The sequence below is a fragment of the Coregonus clupeaformis genome, chromosome 12 (genome assembly GCF_020615455.1).
Source record: "Coregonus clupeaformis isolate EN_2021a chromosome 12, ASM2061545v1, whole genome shotgun sequence".
In the NCBI taxonomy this organism is placed as follows: domain Eukaryota; kingdom Metazoa; phylum Chordata; class Actinopteri; order Salmoniformes; family Salmonidae; genus Coregonus; species Coregonus clupeaformis.
Genome location: NC_059203.1, coordinates 45,770,477 through 45,794,501, shown reverse-complemented (window position 1 = coordinate 45,794,501; position 24,025 = coordinate 45,770,477). Strand labels below are relative to the sequence as shown.

General features: G+C 39.1%; 1 protein-coding gene across 2 annotated transcripts in view; it reads right to left on the bottom strand.

Annotated features, from left to right (window-relative positions):
• Nucleotides 1–24,025, bottom strand: part of LOC121578286 (contactin-4) — a 192,648-nt gene that overhangs the window by 112,854 nt on the left and 55,769 nt on the right. For both annotated transcript variants that reach the window (XM_041892555.1, XM_041892556.1), the window contains exons 3-4: nt 6,066–6,198; nt 2,430–2,605 (exon numbers count right to left, since the gene is read on the bottom strand). In XM_041892555.1, coding sequence (XP_041748489.1) covers nt 2,430–2,605; nt 6,066–6,198 — 309 coding nt within the window. The remainder of the gene's footprint in view (nt 1–2,429; nt 2,606–6,065; nt 6,199–24,025) is intronic.

Genomic DNA, 24,025 nt, shown 5'->3' with positions numbered 1-24,025 from the left:
ACATATTTGAATAATTATAATGTTAGAATTAAACAATTAAGGCCTTTAAACACTTTTTGGACAATAAAGGTCCTTGCTTGGACCTTGCAGGGGGTCCCCGCGAAACTGTGCTATGCCACTGACTGGACTGCACCAATTAAGAGTATTATATACTGGTATGCAAGTTACAGTAAAAAATGACATTCATAGATTACATGTGAATCAACAGAAAACCATTTTCAAGGTCAAGAACACAATACAGATAACATAGAAAAAGGTAAGATATTAAGGCATTGAAAACTATCGGCGGAAGATTAATATAGTATATTGTGCCCAAAGATATAACAGTGTCAAATCCACCAATTTCCTCATATAACATGATGTCATCCTCTGAGGAAGATGAGCTGGCCAATCAGCGGTCTACTCACATGAATATTTGTAATGACCGGTATACACCCACACCATTCTGTTGTTGGGGTACGCCCACACCATTCCAACACAGAAAAACTGCTTTTTAACATACTTCATTAAAACATTTTGACTCATATTTCACTAATATTAGCTAGGTTTCCACCCAATTGGCAACATATTTTTCCAACAGTGGTGTGTTTCCACTTAACTGAATTGTTGTTGATAAAAATCAGTGACTGATGACGTAGTCAACACAAAATTTACTTTTTCGCTTAAGTTTTCATGTTCCATCACATTTTCAACTCTACCCATCATTTTGTCACAAAAACTGTTGCGTTAAATAGCAAACGTGCCTACTCTGGTCTTGGCACGTGCACTCTAGCCAACAACAGCTCACAGAGATACATTGCGGGTAGGCTGGGTGGGTGGGTAGGCTAGTCTACATGATGAGATTATTATGGATAAGAGCGAGAATATTTTATCTGTCAAACGGCAGTCAAGCAACGATCATCATGTCATCATCTGTAGCCTAACAAACTGCATGGTTTCCCGAGTCAAAGTGTGAGGACCACACACTATATCATCACGACTCCAAGTTTACTTCGATATGATGGTTATTATATCAATATTTGCGCATAAAGGCGTTCCACCGCCATTTCTCCCATAATTAATTGTACCGACACAAAAAGATCCCACCATGTCGAACGAACAAACAAATGATCTGTCGGCATTTATACAATTGTACTGAAACGTTCTGTTTCCATCAGAATGTTTTTACGCGCATAAAAACTGTGGATGGAAAAGTGGTTACTGTAATTAATTATAGGTAATATTTCATAGTAATCGGGAAACACTGGACAGTTACTTTAATGTTTCAATACTTTCTGCACTGATTTTACAGTCAAATCTTCTCTAAAACATTGCTGATCATTCGGGATGACAACATATGACTATATACATCAGGGACTGTCGTCGCAATGTTGACATGAAGCTGAGAGCCACATAGACATTATCGCTCATCTCTACTCTAACAAATTGTAGGATACACTCTCTAATAATATCAGCTGCCCTTTAAATTATTCTCTTCAACCCGCACCATTCAATCATCATGTGGAGTTAATTAAGCTTTACCATGAGTAATTAAGAAGATGCATGCCTTAATATGTGACCCAAGACTGGTAAGGTCAGGCCCTGGCAATTGATGGAACTGTCACTGTATTGCTCTATAGTGACAGTGGAGTTCCCATACGGAATCGAATTGTTCCTGCTCAGGGGTTAGACTGGGCCCGACCAAGGGACAAAACAAATAGCGTGTGAGGGATGGAGCGGCCTTGTTCCCAACGTGGGGCATCAAAATTCAATCTGAAGAAGCCATCACTCACTTCACTGTCAATGTCGTCATTTAAGGATATCCAATAACTGGAGGAGCAGCAGGGAGTATTGAGTTCTTCCTAGTCTATAGGGAAAGAGCTAAATGGAAACCACAGTTTATTTATCTTATTCACAATCTTTATCTTATTCTACTCAAGTATCAGTCATAATGTCTAAAGTTCTGCAAAAATACTACTTATTCTACAATAACGATTATTTTCACATGCTGAGAGAAGTTGATTTCTATTCGGTTTTACACTTACGATGACATTACTTTTGCTCAATACGCTTTAACTGAACATCTTTGAGAGTCTGTCATGTGTTATAAAGATAGTATGTGGTAGTGTAGGCATTTATTGCTACTTATTTTGAGTAACAGCCAAGCCTGGGGAAAGTGATGGAGAGTTAGTTTTGTGCGTTGGAGTTGTGTAGATTCATGTTTCAGCTCTATCAGGATTAAGATGCACCCTGACAGAAAGGGGAGTGTGGAATCACAGCACTGGGAACTGCTGCTCCCCAAGGAGATATTTCCATGTTGATCGTTTTATCAGGCGGGACACTAGACACTATCACAAGTCCCACTGACATATCTTTTATGTCACATGCTTTCACACTGCTGGCTAGTACAGTTTGATCAGAGAGGGAACAAAAGATAGTTAGTGACTTACATGCAAAGGTTAGTCTGGCCTCTCGGCTCACGATGGTCCCAAAAGAGTTGAAGGCGAGGCACTGATATGTTCCAGCATCCTGGTCTTTGTTCAAATGGCTGATTCGGAGGTTGCCTCCAGACAGGCTGTAGTGTGAGCCTGATTTTGGAGTGATTGCGGTGCCATTCAATTTCCATCTAGAAACAAAATGAAAAGCAGTTAGATCCAGAACATTTGATAGACAATCTGAGAATCCCACCATTAACTCCATTCTAATGTAGATCATTCACCTTTAGGACAAGATGAGATTCTGACAAAGAAAAGTATTATTTTACCTTCATTTGATTAATTCCTTTTCAATAAGAGAATAAAAGGCTTAACGTTAATCTAAGTAGTGAACCACACTGACGGCCGGCACACCACGGAGCAGAAAATAGCCCACTCAACAAGAATACACAGCCTCCTTGGCCATCCATCTTGCTAGACACCCAGTCAAACAGCATAAAAATGCAGCTTAATCATTACGATGCAGCAATTAAAATTAATGACTAGCACCCTGCATTCTGCACTTTTGCATTCTACACCAGGCTACAAGATTATCATTGGTGTTAGAGGTGATCAGTGAAGGATATAATTCACTTATGAAGGCAGCAGATTCCTCAATCCCTCCACATAGAGCAGAATGGTCGTTACAATACCAAACAACAGGGGGGTGAAGGGATCGAGACAAGCGAAATCCCAGTTATGGAGGTGTGAACACCTAATTTACACATCACAACGTCTTGACACAAAAACACTTTGATACTTGTAGGTGATTATCAACAATGTCCAGTCCTATTACAACAAAACTAAAAAATGGCATTTCACATGTGAGTAAGCATGATAGGTATTCTTAATCACTTTATTGGGAAATGGGCGATGCAAATCATTATTAGAGTCCAGGGTGATTAGTTGCTGATTATGTCTTTGGAGTGAGGAGAATAATTTGTTGTCTTTATGGATTCCAAACAGCTCAGCAAATAGGGTGAATTTGTCAAAGCATTCCTAGGAATATGTCCATTAGGTTGGTGTAGCTCTGCTTGAATAGATAAAAGCTATTTTATTGTATGATTTAGCTGAGAAAAGGCATACTAATAAAGAGACCACGGTAAAATGTTACAGCCAGGTTAAAAGCATAACATTTGACGGCAATTTCTTCGTTCTCTTTCATCTACCATTTAGACAACCAACAACCATATCAAGCATTTAAATAAAGACTGGGACTGAGAGTTATCTCTCCCAGGGTTTCGCTATAGAAAGGGGAGAACTCAAGTCGTGCTATGGCAATTATGACTGAGACACAGTCAAAATAATAAGCACCTGAACATGTTCTGTATCAATGCTTGAGAAAAAGGGAACATGTAGTTCACCTAAAGATATATGATTACAAACATTTCCTGTGGCTTTCTTCTTATGTACAGAATACAATATGGCCATGCCATTAAATACATAGTGCTTATTGGGGTAGCACTGCTTGTACAAGCAACATATATAATGATTCCCTCATTCATTACCATGCCTACTCCAAACTAGCCTTAGAGTACATACGCAAGACCCCTGGTCTCCAGAGCCTCATTACTTTACACACACTATGGCAAAGATCCTCACCGACCGTCTCACAAGGCAACTCCAGCCATTCACTTACTTCCAATGCAAGAAAAACAAGTACAAACATTAATATTTTACTTCCCAGTAGTGAGTCTACTCTAACTACTCAGGCTTTCAGAGAGAGAACCTGCAATTGATAGGAAGAGAAGAGCCTCTAACATGATCCTAGATATCCCAGAGAAGAAGTCGTCATCAGCTCTCATAGCAGGCTGTTATGTGTTGTTACTAAGTGCTATTTTTGTTTCAGAGAAAAAATTGCATTGCATTAAAAATGAAAGCACCCTATTCAACAGTTTTCTATTATTCTTCAACAGAGAGAGTGAGCAACATATCCACAATGAAAGCACTCAATAGAGCCAACAATTTTAATAACACATGCCTGCTAATTATTTTACTGACGGTTATTCATTTAATGCTTTATCCGTGACTTTCTAAGACATTAAAAGAGAGCAAATTGGGGACCGAGAAAAATATTTGATGCGTGATGTATAAGAGTGAGTTATCTTGTTACAAATCACAAAGACTGTAGAGTTTACTACCCTTCAGAAGAAGATCACTGTCAATCTATCAATATGCTGCACCGTCTCATTTTCACATGCGTTTGCAGAGAGAAGTTGTTAATACACAGCATTAAATGTGTCTTTCAAAAAGGCCGGTTGACAGGGAAACATTTGCTCGTTTAGGTATTTTTGTAGCAAATAGGGTGTATTGGATGAGCGTTAAGACTGCCATAGCTTTGACTGATATGGTAATAGTGAGAAAACACATAACTCCATTTGTCTTTAGGTCAACATCGGAGCATTACGCTCCACAAGGTGTGTTCTGCACAAAGGAATAAGTAAGGGAGTTAGGTTAACACACTAAGATGAAATCCATGGTCTTGTCACTAGATATTGTCCTGACAATGACTCTTGTATAGAATTTAACATCACAGCTATGATACATCGAGCAATAAATTAAATCAAGTACATGTACATGCTGCTGATAATCTAATAATCTAATTTGCTATCAATCACTCTAGAGGGGGGACACTGGAACAGCAGCTCCGTTTGTTAAGCACATGCTTTATGCGATCATGTTTCAACAGGATGTCCATACAGTAGTATAATACCATGCCATCTGGCTTCTGAGTTTGTAGAATGTTACACGGTCTGTTATTTTCCTTTAGCCTTCTGCATGGCACTTTTATTTTGGGGGAAACCAAATAGACCCAGAACCAGAGAACAATGCTTCTTCTTTCCAGAGTTAATATTCTCTTAGAAACGTTATGCTTGTAGGGACAGACAGTTTTAAAGCATATCAGAGGATGAGCCAAATGTAATGCCCAACCTCTTACATCAGCCAGTCACAGTATACGATTGTGTGATGTGCAGTTAATGAACTTTGAAGATGATTTAATCTGCAGCTGCACACAGGAAGACAGTATTAGAAGGCAGGCTGGTAGCCCATCCCTGCCCAGGCTCTGTGCTCTTTCTGACAGGACTGTACAGCGACATTGACAGGAAACAGCTGATTAGGTCACCCTTTAAGCTGGCTCAATTCCAAGTATTAAACGTACCAATCCTTCTAAATCTCAACCCAGCAATTTCAGTGTGCAAACATGATTGATTTGAACCTTGTAGTTGCCAGAGATACAACACACTAACCTTTCGATAGACTAATGAACCGTCCAAGAGAAGAAGAGAGAGCGAAAGGGACACTCTCTTTGAGCCTCTGCCTCAATACGTTTGAACCAGGTACTGTTCATAACCAGAGCCACACTGCATTTCCCAAAATAGTAAAGATAATGTTCCATACTGTATCTTAAGTGGGATGAATGTTTTTACCCTTCATGTATGCGTGATCTCAATGAGATAAAAATAAATATATTTTTTATAAAAAGTATCTATTTTATTACGATTTGTGTCCAGCAGTCAGTGGGCTACATCACAATAAAATTAGCAATCCACAATAGCAGAACAGAGGGAAATGATTGTGGTGGGAGACGTGCACTGTGTATTACATACTCACCGATAAAGTGGAGATGGGCTTCCCTGGGCCTCACAGCTGAACACCACCTCTCTGTTGTTCTCCTGGGAGTCCACAGGGAACACGATGCTGCCAGGCTGCTTGGTGAATACTGGGCTCTGCAGGACACTGCTCTCTATAGGGGACACACGGACAGGGGAAAACACTCAGCTTACACTCAGGCTCAGACACCAAACCTGCTTGCAAAACAGGCAATTAGTCAGAGGCAGCAAACAGGCCAGACCTGGTAAAACCATAAGGGGGGACGAACCACAAGCAGACAAAACATATCAATTAATTCTGTCTGTCACAGAACCGTGGCACAGACAAGAATTATCGGAGGTGAGACGTGTCTTCAAAAGCTATTTAGGCGGTAATAGGATAGCTCCAGATGTATACCAGTCAGGACACGTTTTAACTTGTATCCTTTTTTCCCAAAGTGCTATTGGAGTAGTTGTGTCCCTGCAGACGTTTAAGCAATTAGTTGTGCGGTTAGCGTTCCTCGGCTGTGGTTTGTATTCTCTCAGTGAAATGACACACAGAACGGAAGTCTCCATTACTCCATGGGCAGCTGGGATTCCAATGGGCTATCTGTGCATGACTTAACAAAAGCCTTTAGTATCAGTAAGCCATGGGATAAAGGACAAGTGACAGCCTTTGTAACCATCTTACCTTTGGCCTAGAATGTGATTAGATGTGATTCAAGGGTTATACAGTAGACCACATTACCCTGCCAATCTCCAGCCATTTCCACTGTACGCTGCAGTAGTAGCAAACTCATACTCTAACCAGATCCATCAATACATGACTGTGGACTGTCTGAGGAGTCATAAACAATAATAAAAAAATAAAAACACAAGTAAAGAGTGTATTTAACACCTGCCTGTGGCTAGCCTGGCTAAAAGATATTCATGACTGGTTCCTGAAATGTGTATAACATCAAAGGTCAGTGTTCTTATTGGCGTGCAGCGGTGGTGATATTGCCTCTACAATTGAGATCCAGGCCACTTATTTTGTCTCCGGAATAGAAAAGCTTTTTAGCAGCAGGATGTATCAATGCTACATTGTTCAGTAAATAACAAAGCCACTCAAAACACGACAATTTGCCTTATTCAATGCAATGTTTAAATAAACAATAACAGCCAAAATACCTTACAGGGGGAATGATTTTCTGTTTTTGTGACTGTAGCTTTTGTCCTACCCTCACAAATTGCACAATTTATATAATTACATGCCTTTGATGCCCTGTGAGCAGTCACTGAGAACTTCATGCTAATTTTGGGAAAGATAAGCTCTGTTTTTCCCAGAACTTTGCAATGAAAATGAACACATCTGTTGTTTCTGTTTGGGATCTTCTCTAAGGTACCTCCCCTGAGGAAAAATGAAAAACAACAGAAAAACATGCTGGAGACGTCACGTGACTGATAAGCTAATGTGACAAAATGCATTTCAAAACAAAAACCCTAACTACGATACAGAACTCCCTGCAGACCTAAAATATTTTCTTCCTGTTTTCAAACTAGGCCTGTTGGAAAAACAACTCGGGAGTGGCTCTAACATGATTTAGCAAAAGAATGCATGTGTAAACTTAATGACTGAAGACAATTTACAGTAAATTGCCTCAAGTCTAAACTCATATCACTTCTGCAACAGATGTGAGAGTCTCCACTGACGACACGTTACCGTTCCCAATTTGGGATATTGTATTGCCAGTATGTGATACAGTTAACGAAAGCAGCACATCATCTTCACTCTCATTAAGTGCAGACATAATAGTGTACTGTACATCTTATTCTACAGTAAAAGTAGGTCACCATTAAAGCCTCATGGAACACATGCAGCTATCTTTACTGTCCTCCCTGGTGGCCTCACATACCGTACCCCAGACACATAAAATACAAATAAAAACGATTATAGCTTTATAGCACGAGTCACGTGCATGATATTTGGTAGAGGAAACTTGTCAGGTGAAAGCACCAGAGTATACTTCCGCTGAGAAGGAGCCCCAGCGCTCTGAATTCTCGCCTGGCTCAAATTGGTGCATTCATAATTGTAACATATACACACACTTTCACCATTTCTCATGCAAAATTCAGGCTATGCGACAGAGATGGTGTTTTCATACTTTTCCATCAAACTTTCATGGGGTCATAATCAGGTTCCTCAATACATTGAGAAAAAGTTAGGATTTAAGTAATGCCCACATCCTTGCTAGATTTAACACAGAGATTACAAATGGAATAGATTATTGTTTAATGGAGAATCCATTGGAAAGTTTACGATACATAGACAGAGGCCATAAACCCTATTCCAAAAAGATGAAGTAAACAGATTTGAATTTTGTGTGATTATTGTTGCCATCTATATTAAGACCAAGCCAATTTTATTCACCCACTGATTATGGGATGACCTTTATGAACTTTTCATGGACACCAGCTTTTATTCTCAGAATGTGTCTTTTTTTCATCTAGAGAGAAAATGATCAAACTAATTTGTTCCGGATTCAATGAATTCAACAGATCTCACTGAAAAAAATGAATGAATTAATCTAAGAAAGATATGTAATAGATATCTACTGTCTCACATGAGATTTACATTGATTTACTGTAGCCACAATGACAAGAGAAACTGGAGGTAGATAATTTTTGACTGAACACTTGAAATGGTAATATTTGGTAAGATCTTTACATTTTTGCACCCAGTGAGAGCTGTTTAGTGGACTGAAAATGCATTGTGAAGGGGTTGGCTGCTTCCAGACTGCTGTCTATTCTCACTCTGTAAATAAATTATGAAAATTATGTTCATACTGTGTTTGTGGTGTGTGTGTGTACATGCGTGTACGTGTGTACATGTGTGTGACTAGCATGTCAAGAGGCCCTATTTCAAATGATAGTCACATAAACTGATGGATATTGGATATTGTTGAGTGGTAAACTATTGTATTTGTGCGAAGCAGGATGCAAATAAATTAATGACTAATTTCACTACCCTTCAACAGGTACAGTGAGGAAAAAAAGTATTTAGTCAGCCACCAATGTGCAAGTTCTCCCACTTAAAAAGGTGAGAGAGGCCTGTAATTTTCATCATAGGTACACGTCAACTATGACAGACAAAATGAGAAAAAGAAATCCAGAAAATCACATTGTAGGATTTTTAATGAATTTATTTGCAAATTATGGTGGAAAATAAGTATTTGGTCAATAACAAAAGTTTCTCAATACTTTGTTATATACCCTTTGTTGCAATGACACAGGTCAAACGTTTTCTGTAAGTCTTCACAAGGTTTTCACACACTGTTGCTGGTATTTTGGCACATTCCTCCATGCAGATCTCCTCTAGAGCAGTGATGTTTTGGGGCTGTCGCTGGGCAACACGGACTTTCAACTCCCTCCAAAGATTTTCTATGGGGTTGAGATCTGGAGACTGGCTAGGCCACTCCAGGACCTTGAAATGCTTCTTACGAAGCCACTCCTTCGTTGCCCGGGCGGTGTGTTTGGGATCATTGTCATGCTGAAAGACCCAGCCACGTTTCATCTTCAATGCCCTTGCTGATGGAAGGAGGTTTTCACTCAAAATCTCAAGATACATGGCCCCATTCATTCTTTCCTTTACACGGATCAGTCATCCTGGTCCCTTTGCAGAAAAACAGCCCCAAAGCCTGATGTTTCCACCCCCATGCTTCACAGTAGGCATGGTGTTCTTTGGATGCAACTCAGCATTCTTTGTCCTCCAAACACGACGAGTTGAGTTTTTACCAAAAAGTTCTATTTCGGTTTCATCTGACCATATGGCATTCTCCCAATCCTCTTCTGGATCATCCAATTGCACTCTAGCAAACTTCAGACAGGCCTGGACATGTACTGGCTTAAGCAGGGGGACACGTCTGGCACTGCAGGATTTGAGTCCCTGGCGGCGTAGTGTGTTACTGATGGTAGGCTTTGTTACTTTGGTCCCAGCTCTCTGCAGGTCATTCACTAGGTCCCCCCGTGTGGTTCTGGGATTTTTGTGATCATTTTGACCCCACGGGGTGAGATCTTGCGTGGAGCCCCAGATCGAGGGAGATTATCAGTGGTCTTGTATGTCTTCCATTTCCTAATAATTGCTCCCACAGTTGATTTCTTCAAACCAAGCTGCTTACCTATTGCAGATTCAGTCTTCCCAGCCTGGTGCAGGTCTACAATTTTGTTTCTGGTGTCCTTTGACAGCTCTTTGGTCTTGGCCATAGTGGAGTTTGGAGTGTGACTGTTTGAGGTTGTGGACAGGTGTCTTTTATACTGATAACAAGTTCAAACAGGTGCCATTAATAAAGGTAACGAGTGGAGGACAGAGGAGCCTCTTAAAGAAGAAGTTACAGGTCTGTGAGTGCCAGAAATCTTGCTTGTTTGTAGGTGACCAAATACTTATTTTCCACCATAATTTGCAAATAAATTCATTAAAAATCCTACAATGTGATTTTCTGGAAAAGAAATTCTCAATTTGTCTGTCATAGTTGACGTGTACCTATGATGAAAATTACAGGCCTCTCTCATCTTTTTAAGTGGGAGAACTTGCACAATTGGTGGCTGACTAAATACTTTTTTCACCACTGTATGTGAAGACTGGCAGATGTTTTCACAAGTGTGTAGGCCTATCTGGTATTTATTTAAAATGAATGGGTTTAAATATTTAGTTGATGCGTGTATGTTTGTGTGTGTGCACCTGAATTCTTCTTTTCCATTATAAAATAATATAATTTCAGTAGAGGGTGTCTGTGATAGAGAATACAGAAAAAACAATATTGTTTGCTTGCCCCCACTGCATTGTACTTGAGCTGGTATAATTTGACTTGTTTTGTTTCCACTCAGACAGGCAGCCTTACTGGTTAGACTGAAGTCCCCAGTGATGTGACAGACTTGTGTGTGTATCCCAGTCTCAGGTCCACAATGCCTCTTTCCCTGGATAGATGATGTAACAACAGCAGAGACTGGAGAATACATATTAAACCATAAAGCTACTGTACAGGTTGGGGGAAAATAAAAACAGAACAGAATGTTCAACCAAACAGGCAATTGAGTAAAGTTTCAAGCAGGTATTGACTATGTGCATAGCATTCTATCAGTGAATATTTTGCAGTTGTACTCTACATGACCATAGGACTTACTGATGAGGAGAGCACATAGACGAGGTGGTGGAGTTACTGTAACAGTGGATAAACATGATTTAATTCCGTTTTTTTACCAACACACCAACTGTATTATGTAAAGTATCAGTGTGTGATAGTACTGTATCGTTGCTACATCACCAGAACGCACTTGCATTGGCTTACTACATTGGTAAACTTTGAATTGGCTTGCATCAGGCAAAGTTCCATGGCAACTGATAGGCAGTCACGCAGGGGGGAAAAACAAACTACCATCCATGAGTCATAGTAACTTGCTCTTTACAAAGATGGCCTCTGCTGTCACAGGCATTATGAGACTTAATAAACGCTGACATGATCGTAGTACAGCAAAGTTTAAATTAAACGTCATATCTTTAGAGTGATGATTAACAGGAAGAGCCAGAGCCGTTATTCTGGAACAGGTGCACACGCCCTTTGGGAGACAGGAACTGTAAACCTACGCCAAACAGCACATCCTGCCCGTGCCCCTGCCTCTGCCCCTGCCTTTGAGTTGTTCTGCCGGGAGCAGCGCTGATCAATGCTCCCTCCCAGCCACTCAATTAGCATCACAGACTCATTAAAAAGACTGGAGGCTGTCAGAAAAAGAGAAGAATGCCATGTATCTGCAGTTCCACCTGCGCTGTTTTCTCTGGGTGTGAGATTGACACTTGCATTAATCATTCATTTTCACCCGGTTGTTTAATTGTAACAGCCTTTCAGAAAAACGCCTTTGAAAATGTGAACCCACACACATGGTGAATCATGGTGGGGAAGAAATAAAGAGGGGCACGGGGCTAAACCGACTGATTTCCTAGATTGCATGAATAAAACATTTATTGATATATACATATCAAAAGAAAGTGTTGACAAAACAAAACAAAAGTGGAGAAAGAAGGAAGCAAAGCAAAAAGGAGGAGAAGGAGAGCGAGGAGCTCCTTGCATCTGGTCTGAATCCCTAACATCACCAATTAGCAGGGGCTTGGCTCTGTGACCATCTGGGGAGCACCCCCTCCTTCATCCTGCCACACAAAGAATAATTGCTTCTCCAGAGGAGGAGCAGGTGAGTGCACCTGGAGAGGCAGGCGGGCAGGCGGGCAGGCTCCCTGTTACTAAGACACCGTGTTAGATTTCATCGGCAGGACTTGAGCTCTCTCTAATACTGTCATCAACGAGATACCCTGGCTAATGAATCCCTTAATGGAATAGAACCGTAGTCATGTTTGAGGAGGAACATTGATGAGTCAGTCAGCTTGGAGGGCATATTACCTTTCCCTCTGTAATGAGGAGGAAGTCTAGAAATACAAAAATAAGCAAATGTGTTTTTGTTCAAATGATTGCTTGGTTCAGTATAGATCTGTTACAATATGAAAGGAGAGTTGGCTATATTTAGTCAAAGAAGAGAGCTGCCTATATCCACCCTGATATATTATTGCATTACTGGTCAGGGATTGACTCTAGTCCACCTCAAATCAAATCAAATCAAATTGTATTTGCCACATGCGCTGAATACAACAGGTGTAGACATTACAGTGAAATGCTTACTTACAAGCTCATAACCAACAATGTAAAGTAAAACAAATAAAAAAAGTGTTAAGCAAAAAAAATTAAAGCAGCAGTAAAATAAAATAACAGTAGGGAGGCTATATACAGCGGGGGGTCGAGGTAATTGAGGTAATATGTACATGTGGGTAGAGTTAAAGTGACTATGCATGAATAATAAACAGAGTAGCAGCAGAGTAAAAAAAGGGGGACGGGGTGGGGGGGCAGTGCAAATTCTCCGGGTAGCCATGATTAGCTGTTCAGGAGTCTTATGGCTTGGGGGTAGAAGCTGTTGAGAAGCCTTTTGGACCTAGACTTGGCGCTCCGGTACCGCTTGGCATGCGGTAGCAGAGAGAACAGTCTATGACTAGGGTGGCTGGAGTCTTTGACAATTTTGAGGGCCTTCCTCTGACACCGCCTGGTATAGAGGTCCTGGATGGCAGGAAGCTTGGCCCCAGTGATGTACTGGGCCGTACGCACTACCCTCTGTAGTGCCAGGCGGTCGGAGGCCGAGCAGTTGCCATACCAGGCGGTGATGCAACCAGTCAGGATGCTCTCAATGGTGCAGCTGTAGAACTTTTTGAGGATCTGAGGACCCAAGCCAAATGTTTTCAGTCTCCTGAGGGGGAATAGGCTTTGCGTGCCCTCTTCACGACTGTCTTGGTGTGTTTGGACCATGATAGTTTGTTGGTGATGTGGACACCAAGGAACTTGAAGCTCACAAGCTGTTCCACTACAGCCCAGTCGATGAGCACCTCACATGCTAATCTAGTCCTAATAAACACATTGTAATGAATCAGGAACAGCAGGGACAGCTGTGCTGGTTAGGAGGTCCATACGGACTGAGATCCAGGGGCCATGGGCCACAGAGTCTACCCAGCAGCAGTACCTCTCAGCTGGCCTGGCCTGGCACCACGGGGTCTCAGGCTACAGAGGGGGATAGGACGCTCCACCCTGTGGAATGACAGAGGCCGATGTTAAGCCTTCCATTGTCAAATTGCCTAGAGAGAATGCCTTTCCAGTGGAACTTTAATATCCAACTAGACCATCTGACATGCATGGCAGTCCAGGCACAAGCACAACTAGCTACATCCTTCACGGGCAGTGGACAAGAGCAGAGAGAGGCACTGTATGAATATCACACTGGCCAAAACAAAATGACAGTGCCAAGTCCACAGTTTAATTGGAATGCAGTGTTTGGTTTTTGCCAGACATAATGGGACCCATCTCGTCCAAAAAGTTGACTCAAGTTTGCCAAAAAGCACCTGGATGATCATCAAGACTCTTGGAAGAACGTTCTATGGACAGATATAACTTTTAGTATAACTTTTTGGACGACATGGTTCCAGTAATGCCTGGCGAAAATCAAACTCTGCATTCCACAGTAAGAACATCATACCAAAGGTCAAGCATGGTGGTGGTGGTGTGATGGTTTGGGGATGCTTTGCTGCCTCAGGACCTGGACGACTTGCCTTAATAGAAGGAACCATGAATTCTGCTCTGTATCAGAGAATTCTACAGGAGAATGTCAGACCATCCGTCTGTGAGCTGAAGCTGAAGCGCAGCTGGGTCACGCAGCAAGACAATGATCCAAAACACACAATCAAGTCTACATGAAAATTGCTAAAAAGCAACAAATTTGAAGTTTTGGAATGGCCTAGTCAAAGTCCAGACCTAAGCCCAATTGAGATGTTGTGGCAGGACTTGAAACGAGCAGTTCATGCTTGAAAACCCACACGTCACTGAGTTAAAGCAGTTCTGCATGGAAGAGTGGGCCAAAATTCCTCCACAGCGACTTGAGAGACTAATCAACAACTACAGGAAGCATTTGGTTGGAGTCATTGCAGCTAAAGGTGGCACAACCAGTTATTGAGTGTAAGGGGGCAATTACTTTTTCACACAGGGAAATTAGGTGTTGCATAACTTTGTTTATGAAATAAATATGTAATTGTTGTGTTATTTGTTCACTTATGTTCCCTTTATCTAATATTAGGTTTTGGTTGAAGATCTGATAACATTCAGTATCACAAATATGCAAAAGTAGAGAAAATTAGAAAGGGGGCAAATACTTTTTCATAGCACTGTATAAGCTATGCAATACACATCAGTCTGAGCCATCACCGATGCTAAACATACAGAACAACCCTACAATAACCAAAGATAACAGATGGTACTTTGAGATTTATTTTAAACTGCAAAACCCTTACGCACCACTGTACTTTGTATACCAGGGTTGGCTGGCCTTCTCTAGTCACTCGTAGGCTCAGTCACTGGTATACTTTTATTTACAAAGCCATTTTGGGTTTACTACCTTTTTATTTGGGCATTTTTATTGTTCAGAAATGTGGTGGGTACTCTCTTCGTTCACTGGACTTTATCCTGCTAACTGTTCCAAATGTCCGAACTGAATTTGGTAAAAGGTATTTTATGTACTCTGCGCCATCGTCTTGGAACACCTTACAAAATAATTTTAAACTGGAAGAACTTGTCCCGATTGGTGTTTTTAAATCTCTGATGAAGGATTTTGAGGCTGATTCCCTGACCTGTCAATGTCTTTAATTTGCTGTTTTTTATATTGTTATACTCTTGTGAATTCATGAATGGTTTTTACTAGATTACTTGTAGTTTTTCATGTTGTCTGTCTGTAATTTTTTGTAATGACTTGGTGCTGCCTATCTTGGCCAGGACGCTCTTGAAAAAGAGATTTTAAATCTCAATGAGCCCTTCCTGGTTAAATAAAGGTTAAATAAAATAAAATAAAATTATTCAAACTCAGTTTCCCCTAGATGTGCATTTCCCTGATCTAGAAAACCTTGGCCCAAAGAGCTGGAAATTTAGTGAAGATTGCATCCTCAAAGCTGTGCCTTGGGGTCAGTCTAATACAATGCAAATGACATCCACTGATTGCCTTCTCAGAGTTTATGACACCGCAGGTTTAGGCCTATACAGAAATGGAAAGTTGAGCATAGTTTCAGGCTTTGTAGTCTACATACTTCAAGGGTGTAATGTCTAGGGTTGCAAAGCTACCTGAAATTTACTAAAGTTACCGGAATCTTCTATGGTAACTTTGGTAATTTATACTTGATAACTTTTTTTTAATGTATTCATATATAGTAGATTTTTTTAAATGTGTGTGTCTGTATTGTCCATAGTGGATAAACCATATGGTTCAAGAGAAAATAGCCTAATTTATGAAAAAAGCAATGGCATATTTTCAATTAACTCTGCAACTCTTCCAATTATATACTTTTTTCACAACTGCCACCAGTTTGGCGCCAAAACATTTATAACAAAGACATATTGACATAGTCAAATTAATAAAAGTGGGTAAAAAAATTATAAAGGATAGTTCATGCTGAAACCCTCATATTACTCAGCAATGGTATTCACTAAGTTGATGTTATATTTTTAGGATAATGTTTTACAGCTTTGTCATTCAAAAGTTTATTTGAAAATCATCTTATTTGATTATTGTATATATTTTACATGTGATAAGGCCACACAGAGGGCCCGAGATAATTACAAACATCTGTGATAATCTGAAGTACCCAAAGGGGCCACTAGATGTCAAAATTCTGGTAGTTTACTGGTAAACTTAGAACATTTCCAGTAACATACCCTCCCTTTGCAACCCTAGTAATGTCCTAACATAGGAATAACAACATAATAATTGTGATGATAGTGTAAAATAATTGCATGATATTGCATAAAAAGTCTATTATGCCTATAATTGCTACCACAATAGTACCCAAGCTTATGTGGATTAAGCGGTAAACACAACTGGAATCCTCTTTCTTTAATGATTGCTCTTCATTAATATGTTTTCCATTTATCCAACATGGAACTGCCCAATTCCACTGTTCAGTTAGAGCTACAACTGCCTCCTAGAACTCTGTTTAATATACACCCATAGGCACTTGGTCCCAGGTGTTCTTGTAATATCTACACAACTGCAGGCAAGTACTTTTTTGGGGGGACGATGAGAGTCAAGACATGAATTCAAAATAACTTCTGTTTTGTTTTTTTTAGTTGGGAGAGGAATCTTTACATGTTCCAAGGCGGACTGGGGTACGAATTGATGTTCCCACCTGCTATGCAATATTTAGGGCTGCCTTTGACCGCCCAAGACCATCTGGTGGCAATGCTGAAAAGCAATAGCTGTTTGAACCCCCCTCCCCAAACCAATCTGAAGTCCAATAGCAGGTGACAGAAAATGAATTTGCAGATCTTACCTCAGCATGAATAAAAAAAGGACCAGAAGGAGTCCAGCACTGAGGAGCATCTACTTTGTGAATTCTTCCAGTATCCATTCAACTATTCATATTCTAAGCCTCACGTATTACAGCCACTCCCAGCCTATCACTCAGATAACACTCCTCCAGACTAGGGCAGGGAATTACCTGGGACTTCACAATACGATATTATCACGATACTTAGGTGCCGATCCGATATGTATTGCGATTCTCACGATTCTCACGATTCTATATGTATTGCGATTCGATGTTCCAAACATATTGCTCAGCATATGTCTGCTGCAGAGGGACCAGAAAGAACCATGAGAAAACACATTGTAATGATGTCATGTCATAGTATTGTGAGGACAGAGGTAGAGTTAAGAGATAAGTGTTTTGGGTTCATGAAGTCTACATTCCTTATGTCAAGGTAGATTAGTGATGTTTAGGATAGCATGAGTGATGGGCAGGATAGTGACTTGGGGTAAAGAGTGATGAACATCAAAGACAGGGAGTGCCCATGGAGACTTACCAGATGTATGCCAGGAAGAGGGTAATAGAAGGTATATAAGGTAGAGTGTTTCCTTTGTTCAAGTTAGTTCAACTGACGAAGGGCAAAGCATTGTCCGTTTGTTAGATGAACCCACAAGCTCGTGATCCAATAAATACTTGGTATAAAATCTCCACAGAATGTCTAAGTAAATTCTTGAACTTCTCAATACCAGAAACTCATCATAACAGATTGGCGTCTTCACGAACAGGATGCAGTCTACAGCTCAACTAACAGGTAAGCAGACTTTCATTTTTTTGATTATGTCAAAATCTGCTTATCTGTGGTAAAGCTGAACTGTAACAAACGTTTGAAATTCAATATTTTTAAAGGGGGTTGTATTGAGTTATGTAATGAGATGTAAGGAGTTTGATGATAATAGGGTGCTATTATTCTAAACAGGGTTTGGTCTGAGTAAAGGATCAAACATAAAACAGAAGTAGTAGAGTGGGTTTTGACAACATTGGGTGTAGGCTCTTTTATTATGATAAGTTAGATTCGTGTCCTAAAGTAAGGTAGATGGGTTATGTCAGTCCCGTGACGACAGGATAGACATTTTTAAGATGCGAGGTTCGAGTCCTCAGCGATAAACGTCTTTGGTAGACGAACGTAGAAAGATGCGAGGTTCGAGTCTTCAGCGATAAACGTCTTTGGTAGACGAACGTAGAAAGATGCGAGGTTCGAGTCCTCAGCGATAAACGTCTTTGGTAGACGAACGTAGAAAGATGCGAGGTTCGAGTCCTCAGCGATAAACGTCTTTGGTAGACGAACGTAGAAAGATGCGAGGTTCGAGTCCTCAGCGATAAATGTCCTTGGTAGACATGACGAGATTATACAGTGTACGACATCATGAATGTTTAAGGACATTAAGGATATGGTTTGAGGCCATGTACTGTATGTAAGCCTACGGTTGAAGGTTACAGTCCTTAGTGCAGAGTTGTGAGGTTCGATTCTCCAACAGAGCAGAAATAAAGGTTTGAGTCCTTTATTGTGATGTTTAACTCATAATGGTAAAAAAAAAAAAACATTATAAATGAGTGGGTTTGAGGCCCTTTTTGAATTAATATTTTGATGAATTACTCAAAATGGCCAGTAGTTGGAGCCAATGCAATGTAACATATTCAATAATAGCACCAAAATGGCAGAAATAGGCAAACGACATTTTAATACAGATGGGGATTTTATTTAAGTATTTAATTACTAATGATTGCATGAACTAATAAGTAATTAATGACCAGCTTAGTAGAGTGATATCTGGAAAAACAGTCACCAGTAAACGTAAAGCAGAGCTTCATTTAAACTTGAAGCAAGAGACAGGAAGTGACAAAATTATTACAGGCAAATCAGCAGTTAAGAATAAGTATTTTGTAAAAGGAATGTAAAGTTAAGTAATTGAACGGGACAAAATGGGCGATATTATGAACAAAGAGCAGTAGGTAATTTGAATCTGAAGGGTAAAAAATTTGTTCTAAAAATGAGTATAATAATTTGATATAAGTTTGGATAAGAAGTTACGATATATAACTTAATTAATTCATAGAATAATCAAGGAGTGGTATGGAGATTGACGTTATTTTAGAGAGCAATTTAGGCTATATTTTCTGGACAGACAGAGCAGTGTCCAGGAAATTACAGTCTATTTATTTATTTATTTTTGGTTCCGCTGGGAAAATGTTTGTAGAGATTTGTGCCGATTAAGAATGGTTAAAAACACTACGAAGGGATTATTTGATGTGAGTACCTAGAAGTTTATAACGTTATATATGTATTAAACTTGCTCACCCAATGTAATGGGTGGGAAAGTAATTAATATGGGTTTTCTAAGTTTATACCGTTGTTGGATCATGTGATAGTGGAATAAGATGAGAAATCATTGTAATGGCGCTATTTGTGGAATTTATGTATCATTTCAATGGCATGGAGTAACAATCTGCATTTATGAGTGTAAATTCCACTGCTGATGTGTTGATTGAATGGGTACGACGGAGTATTTGGTTTGGTGATGTTGAATGTATGATTTGAAGTGTGTGTGGTTTAAATAGCAGGACTCTTGCAGCTCGGTTGGTGGAGAATGGTGCTTGCAACGCCAGGGTTGTGTGTTCGATTCCCAAGGGGGGCTAGTATAAGTATAAAAAATGTATGAGCTCACTAATTGTGGGTCGCTCGGGATAGGAGCGTCTGCTAAACGACTAAAATGTTAAAATGTTAACGGGTTTGGAAAGAAGAGTGCGTGGTAGTAATTTTTTGGGCATTGAATAAGGTTTTGCTAGATTAAACGAGTGAGAATGGTGGAATATGTCTATAAATAAATTGTATCGTGATAAATGGATGATTTCAATATATGATGGTAAACTACAGCAAGTGTTTGGTGGTACTTGTAGCTTACTTAGAAAGGATAGTTGAATAGATCTCATTCATTCTGATAATGGCGGAGTGATGGTTTCATTGTGTGGCTATGATCTTAGTTGATTACAGGGAAATTTAATGTAGTTTAGGACGCACAGAAAAGCGAATGTCTTATATTCATGGAGAGTGAAGCAAGGGAACTAAGACAATTATATAAATATATTTTTTTTTAACTAGGGATAATGTAGCTTTGTTAGAAGTATTATGGACATACTATCGTAATAAATAAACTGAACATACATGACTTTACTAGAGCAATTTAGGATGGTTAATGTTGTTACGTTAGTTTTTAAACCCTATGGTAGAGGTTAATGTAGAACGCTGTTTGAGAGTGTGTTATTTGGTCTGCTAGTAAAACATGGAAGAATGTCCATGTTTTTGTCTGCGGGTGTTAGCAACTGGGTATCGCTGAAACGTTAGAGCGCTGTAAGGGACATAATGGGTTAAGTTACGTGTACAAGGATCAGTGGTTGCTGTGGAGTAGGAAGTCATAGGGGGTTGAATGCTATCGGTGTGAAATGGCTAGCTAGTTAGCGGTGAGAGCTAGTGCGGTTTTCATTAGGTGACGTCACTTGCTCTATGAACTGGAAGTAGTTGCTTTGCAAAGATTGCGGATTTTGTATGGTGTTTCGATGGTGAATGTTATCGATATGTGTAGAGGGTCCCTGGTTCAAACCCAGAGAGGGATAGAAAGCAAAACTTTTACATTGAAGATATTGACATAGATTAATAGGTGACTTGATAAACATTTTGTAAAAGGGATTGTCTTACCGACACATAGTAAATAGTATAGCTTTGAATTGGATGTTTTATTTGTTTTGACTATAACTTCACAGTAATTTGTCATCTGTTGAGGTACCGTTATAAGGAAAATTAGCAGTAGAGTATGATAGATATTGTAGAGGGTTTAAAAAGTAAGTAAGTTAATTGGGTGATGAGACAGGTTGACTTGATGTTGAATGGGATTGTTTAATATAAGTAATTATTTATATTTAGGTGAATGAGAATATGTTATTAGGTAGTATTGCTTTGTGGAGACGATTTACTAATGAAGAACATGTCTAGATAGTTGAATAAGGAACGATATTTGATAATTGATCATTCTTATTATGACATTATATAGTTTGTTTAAACAGCGGTGAGTTATGACGACGGTTCATTACTTCTGATAACGATAATCTGTTTATAGTACGTTGAACGATGGGAGATAGTTGTTGCTGTTGGCCTGATGGATTAAGTAGACATCTTTTTGTTGGTTTTGGATTATGAAACAATATGTTTATATTTTAAAACATCAATGCAACAGTTTGCGATGATTAAATTACTAGAAAGGGGTTATAGGTTTATAGTAGAAGGTGTCGTTAACTTAATAAACATGGTATTATCCAGTGTCTTGTGAGGGGGCGTTTTTTTTTCCAGGATTGATGGAAGTCTCCTATAGCATTATGATAAGGGGAGAGTAGGAGACAACGTAGCGAACAATTTTTAAATAGATGCCGGGGATAAAATATCAAGTCTTAAACAAAGTAAGTGATGGTATTGGCTAATGAATTAAATATGACATTTACAGGGGTGACAGGAACAATGGTAAAGGAAACTGATTTTCTTTTGTTGTTGATTATGTAAAAGATAATGGATCATTTAATATTGGATAATAAGGAGCAGATTTGGGGTTTAATAATTATTGTGAGAATTAAAGAGGATATGATCTGAAGGGTAATCAATTAAACATAATCATTGTATACTCGAAGAAATTGGAGTGGTTTTAATATTGTGAAAGGTTTTATATAATCTTTTTATGGAGTAGTTATGAGGAATTAGTTTGATACAAATGATTATTGATGAGATAGGACTTTGGATATATGTAGCAGGTTTTGTGTGTAATTACTATCTTTGGATTGTTGATTATATGTTAACGACATGTATACTTTCTATTCCAGGAGAAAGGGGATTTCTTTATCTCATTGGAATATTGCCCAGGGCTAGGGTGGACTAGTTAGTAAAATTAAGTGGTCTTATTTTTAGGTTGTCATAGGGAGCTACCAAATTAAATAAGGGCATGTTTTTTTTTTTTTTTTTTTCAAATGGGTTTTTCAAATTAAAACACAACACACCTAGTATGATGTTTATAAAGGGTTGTTATTTTGAGTGTTATGAGTTTCAACAGGTCAAAGGTGATATGTCTTAAAGGAGCACACACAGTGAATTTTATGAAGTTTTTTATTTTTTGACTGAGTTTTGGGTATCCATGATTTATTATGAGAATAAATGTCATGAGGATTTAATGTACACTTTGGGTACATAACATTTATGAAAGGTTTTGAATGTTGGTAATGTTTAGTATACTATTGGATGGAACAATTCATTGAATGATTTCAATGACCTCTGCAATCTGTCCTAGCTTTATAGTGTGACTTGATCACCCGCACTGTAAATCCTAGAGGCATGCTGAATTGGGGGTTAGTTATGATAAGGATAATTGTGAAAAAGTTTATAATTTGGTAATAATATATATGAATCAAACCATAAAATAACTAAAGAGAGAGGGAGCTATCCTAAATGAGGGATACCTGTTGCTAGTTAATTGTACTAATCTTGGATTACTTTACAGAATAGAAGTAAGTAAAGGTATTATCAAATGTTGTCATTTTTATTTCATTTTTATTATGATTTAATAGACAATGTTGGTGTTTTGTTTTTGAAAGCATGAATCACGTTGTGACTCATGTGTTCAAAAAAGGGGGTAGTATTAATGGTATGAGGATTTATTGGTATATTTTCATATTGTATTAAGAATATGAGCAGTAGTAAGTAATGTGTTATGGGTTAGATTAAATGTTTTAGGGGAAAATGTATTTGTGGTATAAGGCAGAATTTAGAGGAGGCCTTTCTAAGACATGAGTGGACTGCAACATGCTGAAAGATTGTGCACTTCCTAATCTAAAAGGCTTATCAGGACTGATAAGAAGAAAGGATGAAGTAGCATGCTGTGTCTCAACTAACAATGTTATGAAGATTTCTTTCGAAAAGGTGAAGGCTTCTCTGCCAGACCTACCAGGAGAATCTGGACATTTTCTGTGACTTGGAGACTATGTGGTGGTAAAGGATTAAGGAAGTCATTGATGGACAACACCCAAGTGGGAAGGTTAGTAATAGGTATTGATGACTACATTGATGGAGGGGCAAGTAAGAGAGAGAGATTCCTAGATCTGTATGTACCATTGTAGGACTTTTCTAACGCAGAGGAGGAAGATGGCACCGCTTCGGCGGAGCATTGTTTTGTTTTGTTTGTGTGTTTTTGGAAGCAGGGAATATTGGTACGCTGATAGAAGGACACAATCCACAGAGGGATGGTGATAAATGGAGAAGGACTCTGCATGATCATAGAACTAGTGAAGGAAGAAGGTTCATGCATCATCACACAGTCTACACCAACGGAGGTATGGATAGAGGGGAGATTGAACAGGTATCAGGTCAACCACTGCAACAGATGGCTACGAGGAAACTGACAATTAGAGATGAGGATACTGTTGATGACAATTATCAGGTGATGGAGGACGATGTTTGAGGAATGATACTGATGAGATGTGGGTTATGGCTGATTACCTCAGTGGAGGAACAGAGCTATAGACCTCCAATAATTTCACGATTTTTCAGATTTTTCAGGAATCTAATGACTGTCATTCCATTCGGTTATATGTATTTAAAGGGTTTATATAATAGAAATTAGGAAGTATATTAGAAATTGGTAGTAAGAATAATTGTTAAAGCATAATAATTTGTCATATGGTGAATGTTTATATGGATTTATTGGTTTAGATATGAAATCAATTAAACTGTTATGTTTTGTCTTCTAGTGAGATAAACACAGATGCTGTTTTAATGCATAGTAGGGATAATTTGGCCTAGCATAGTGTGAACCTAAATAAGTAAAAGTAACAAATTATGAACCGGCTGAAGATGAATATCAGATGCGTTGAAGACGTTTTTGTAAAATACCACTTCTACATGCAACTGGTCTACAACAACCAATCAAAGATATCAAAGTATTTTCTCATGTTTTTATATCGAAGGAGTGGGAAAGGAGTTCACCATT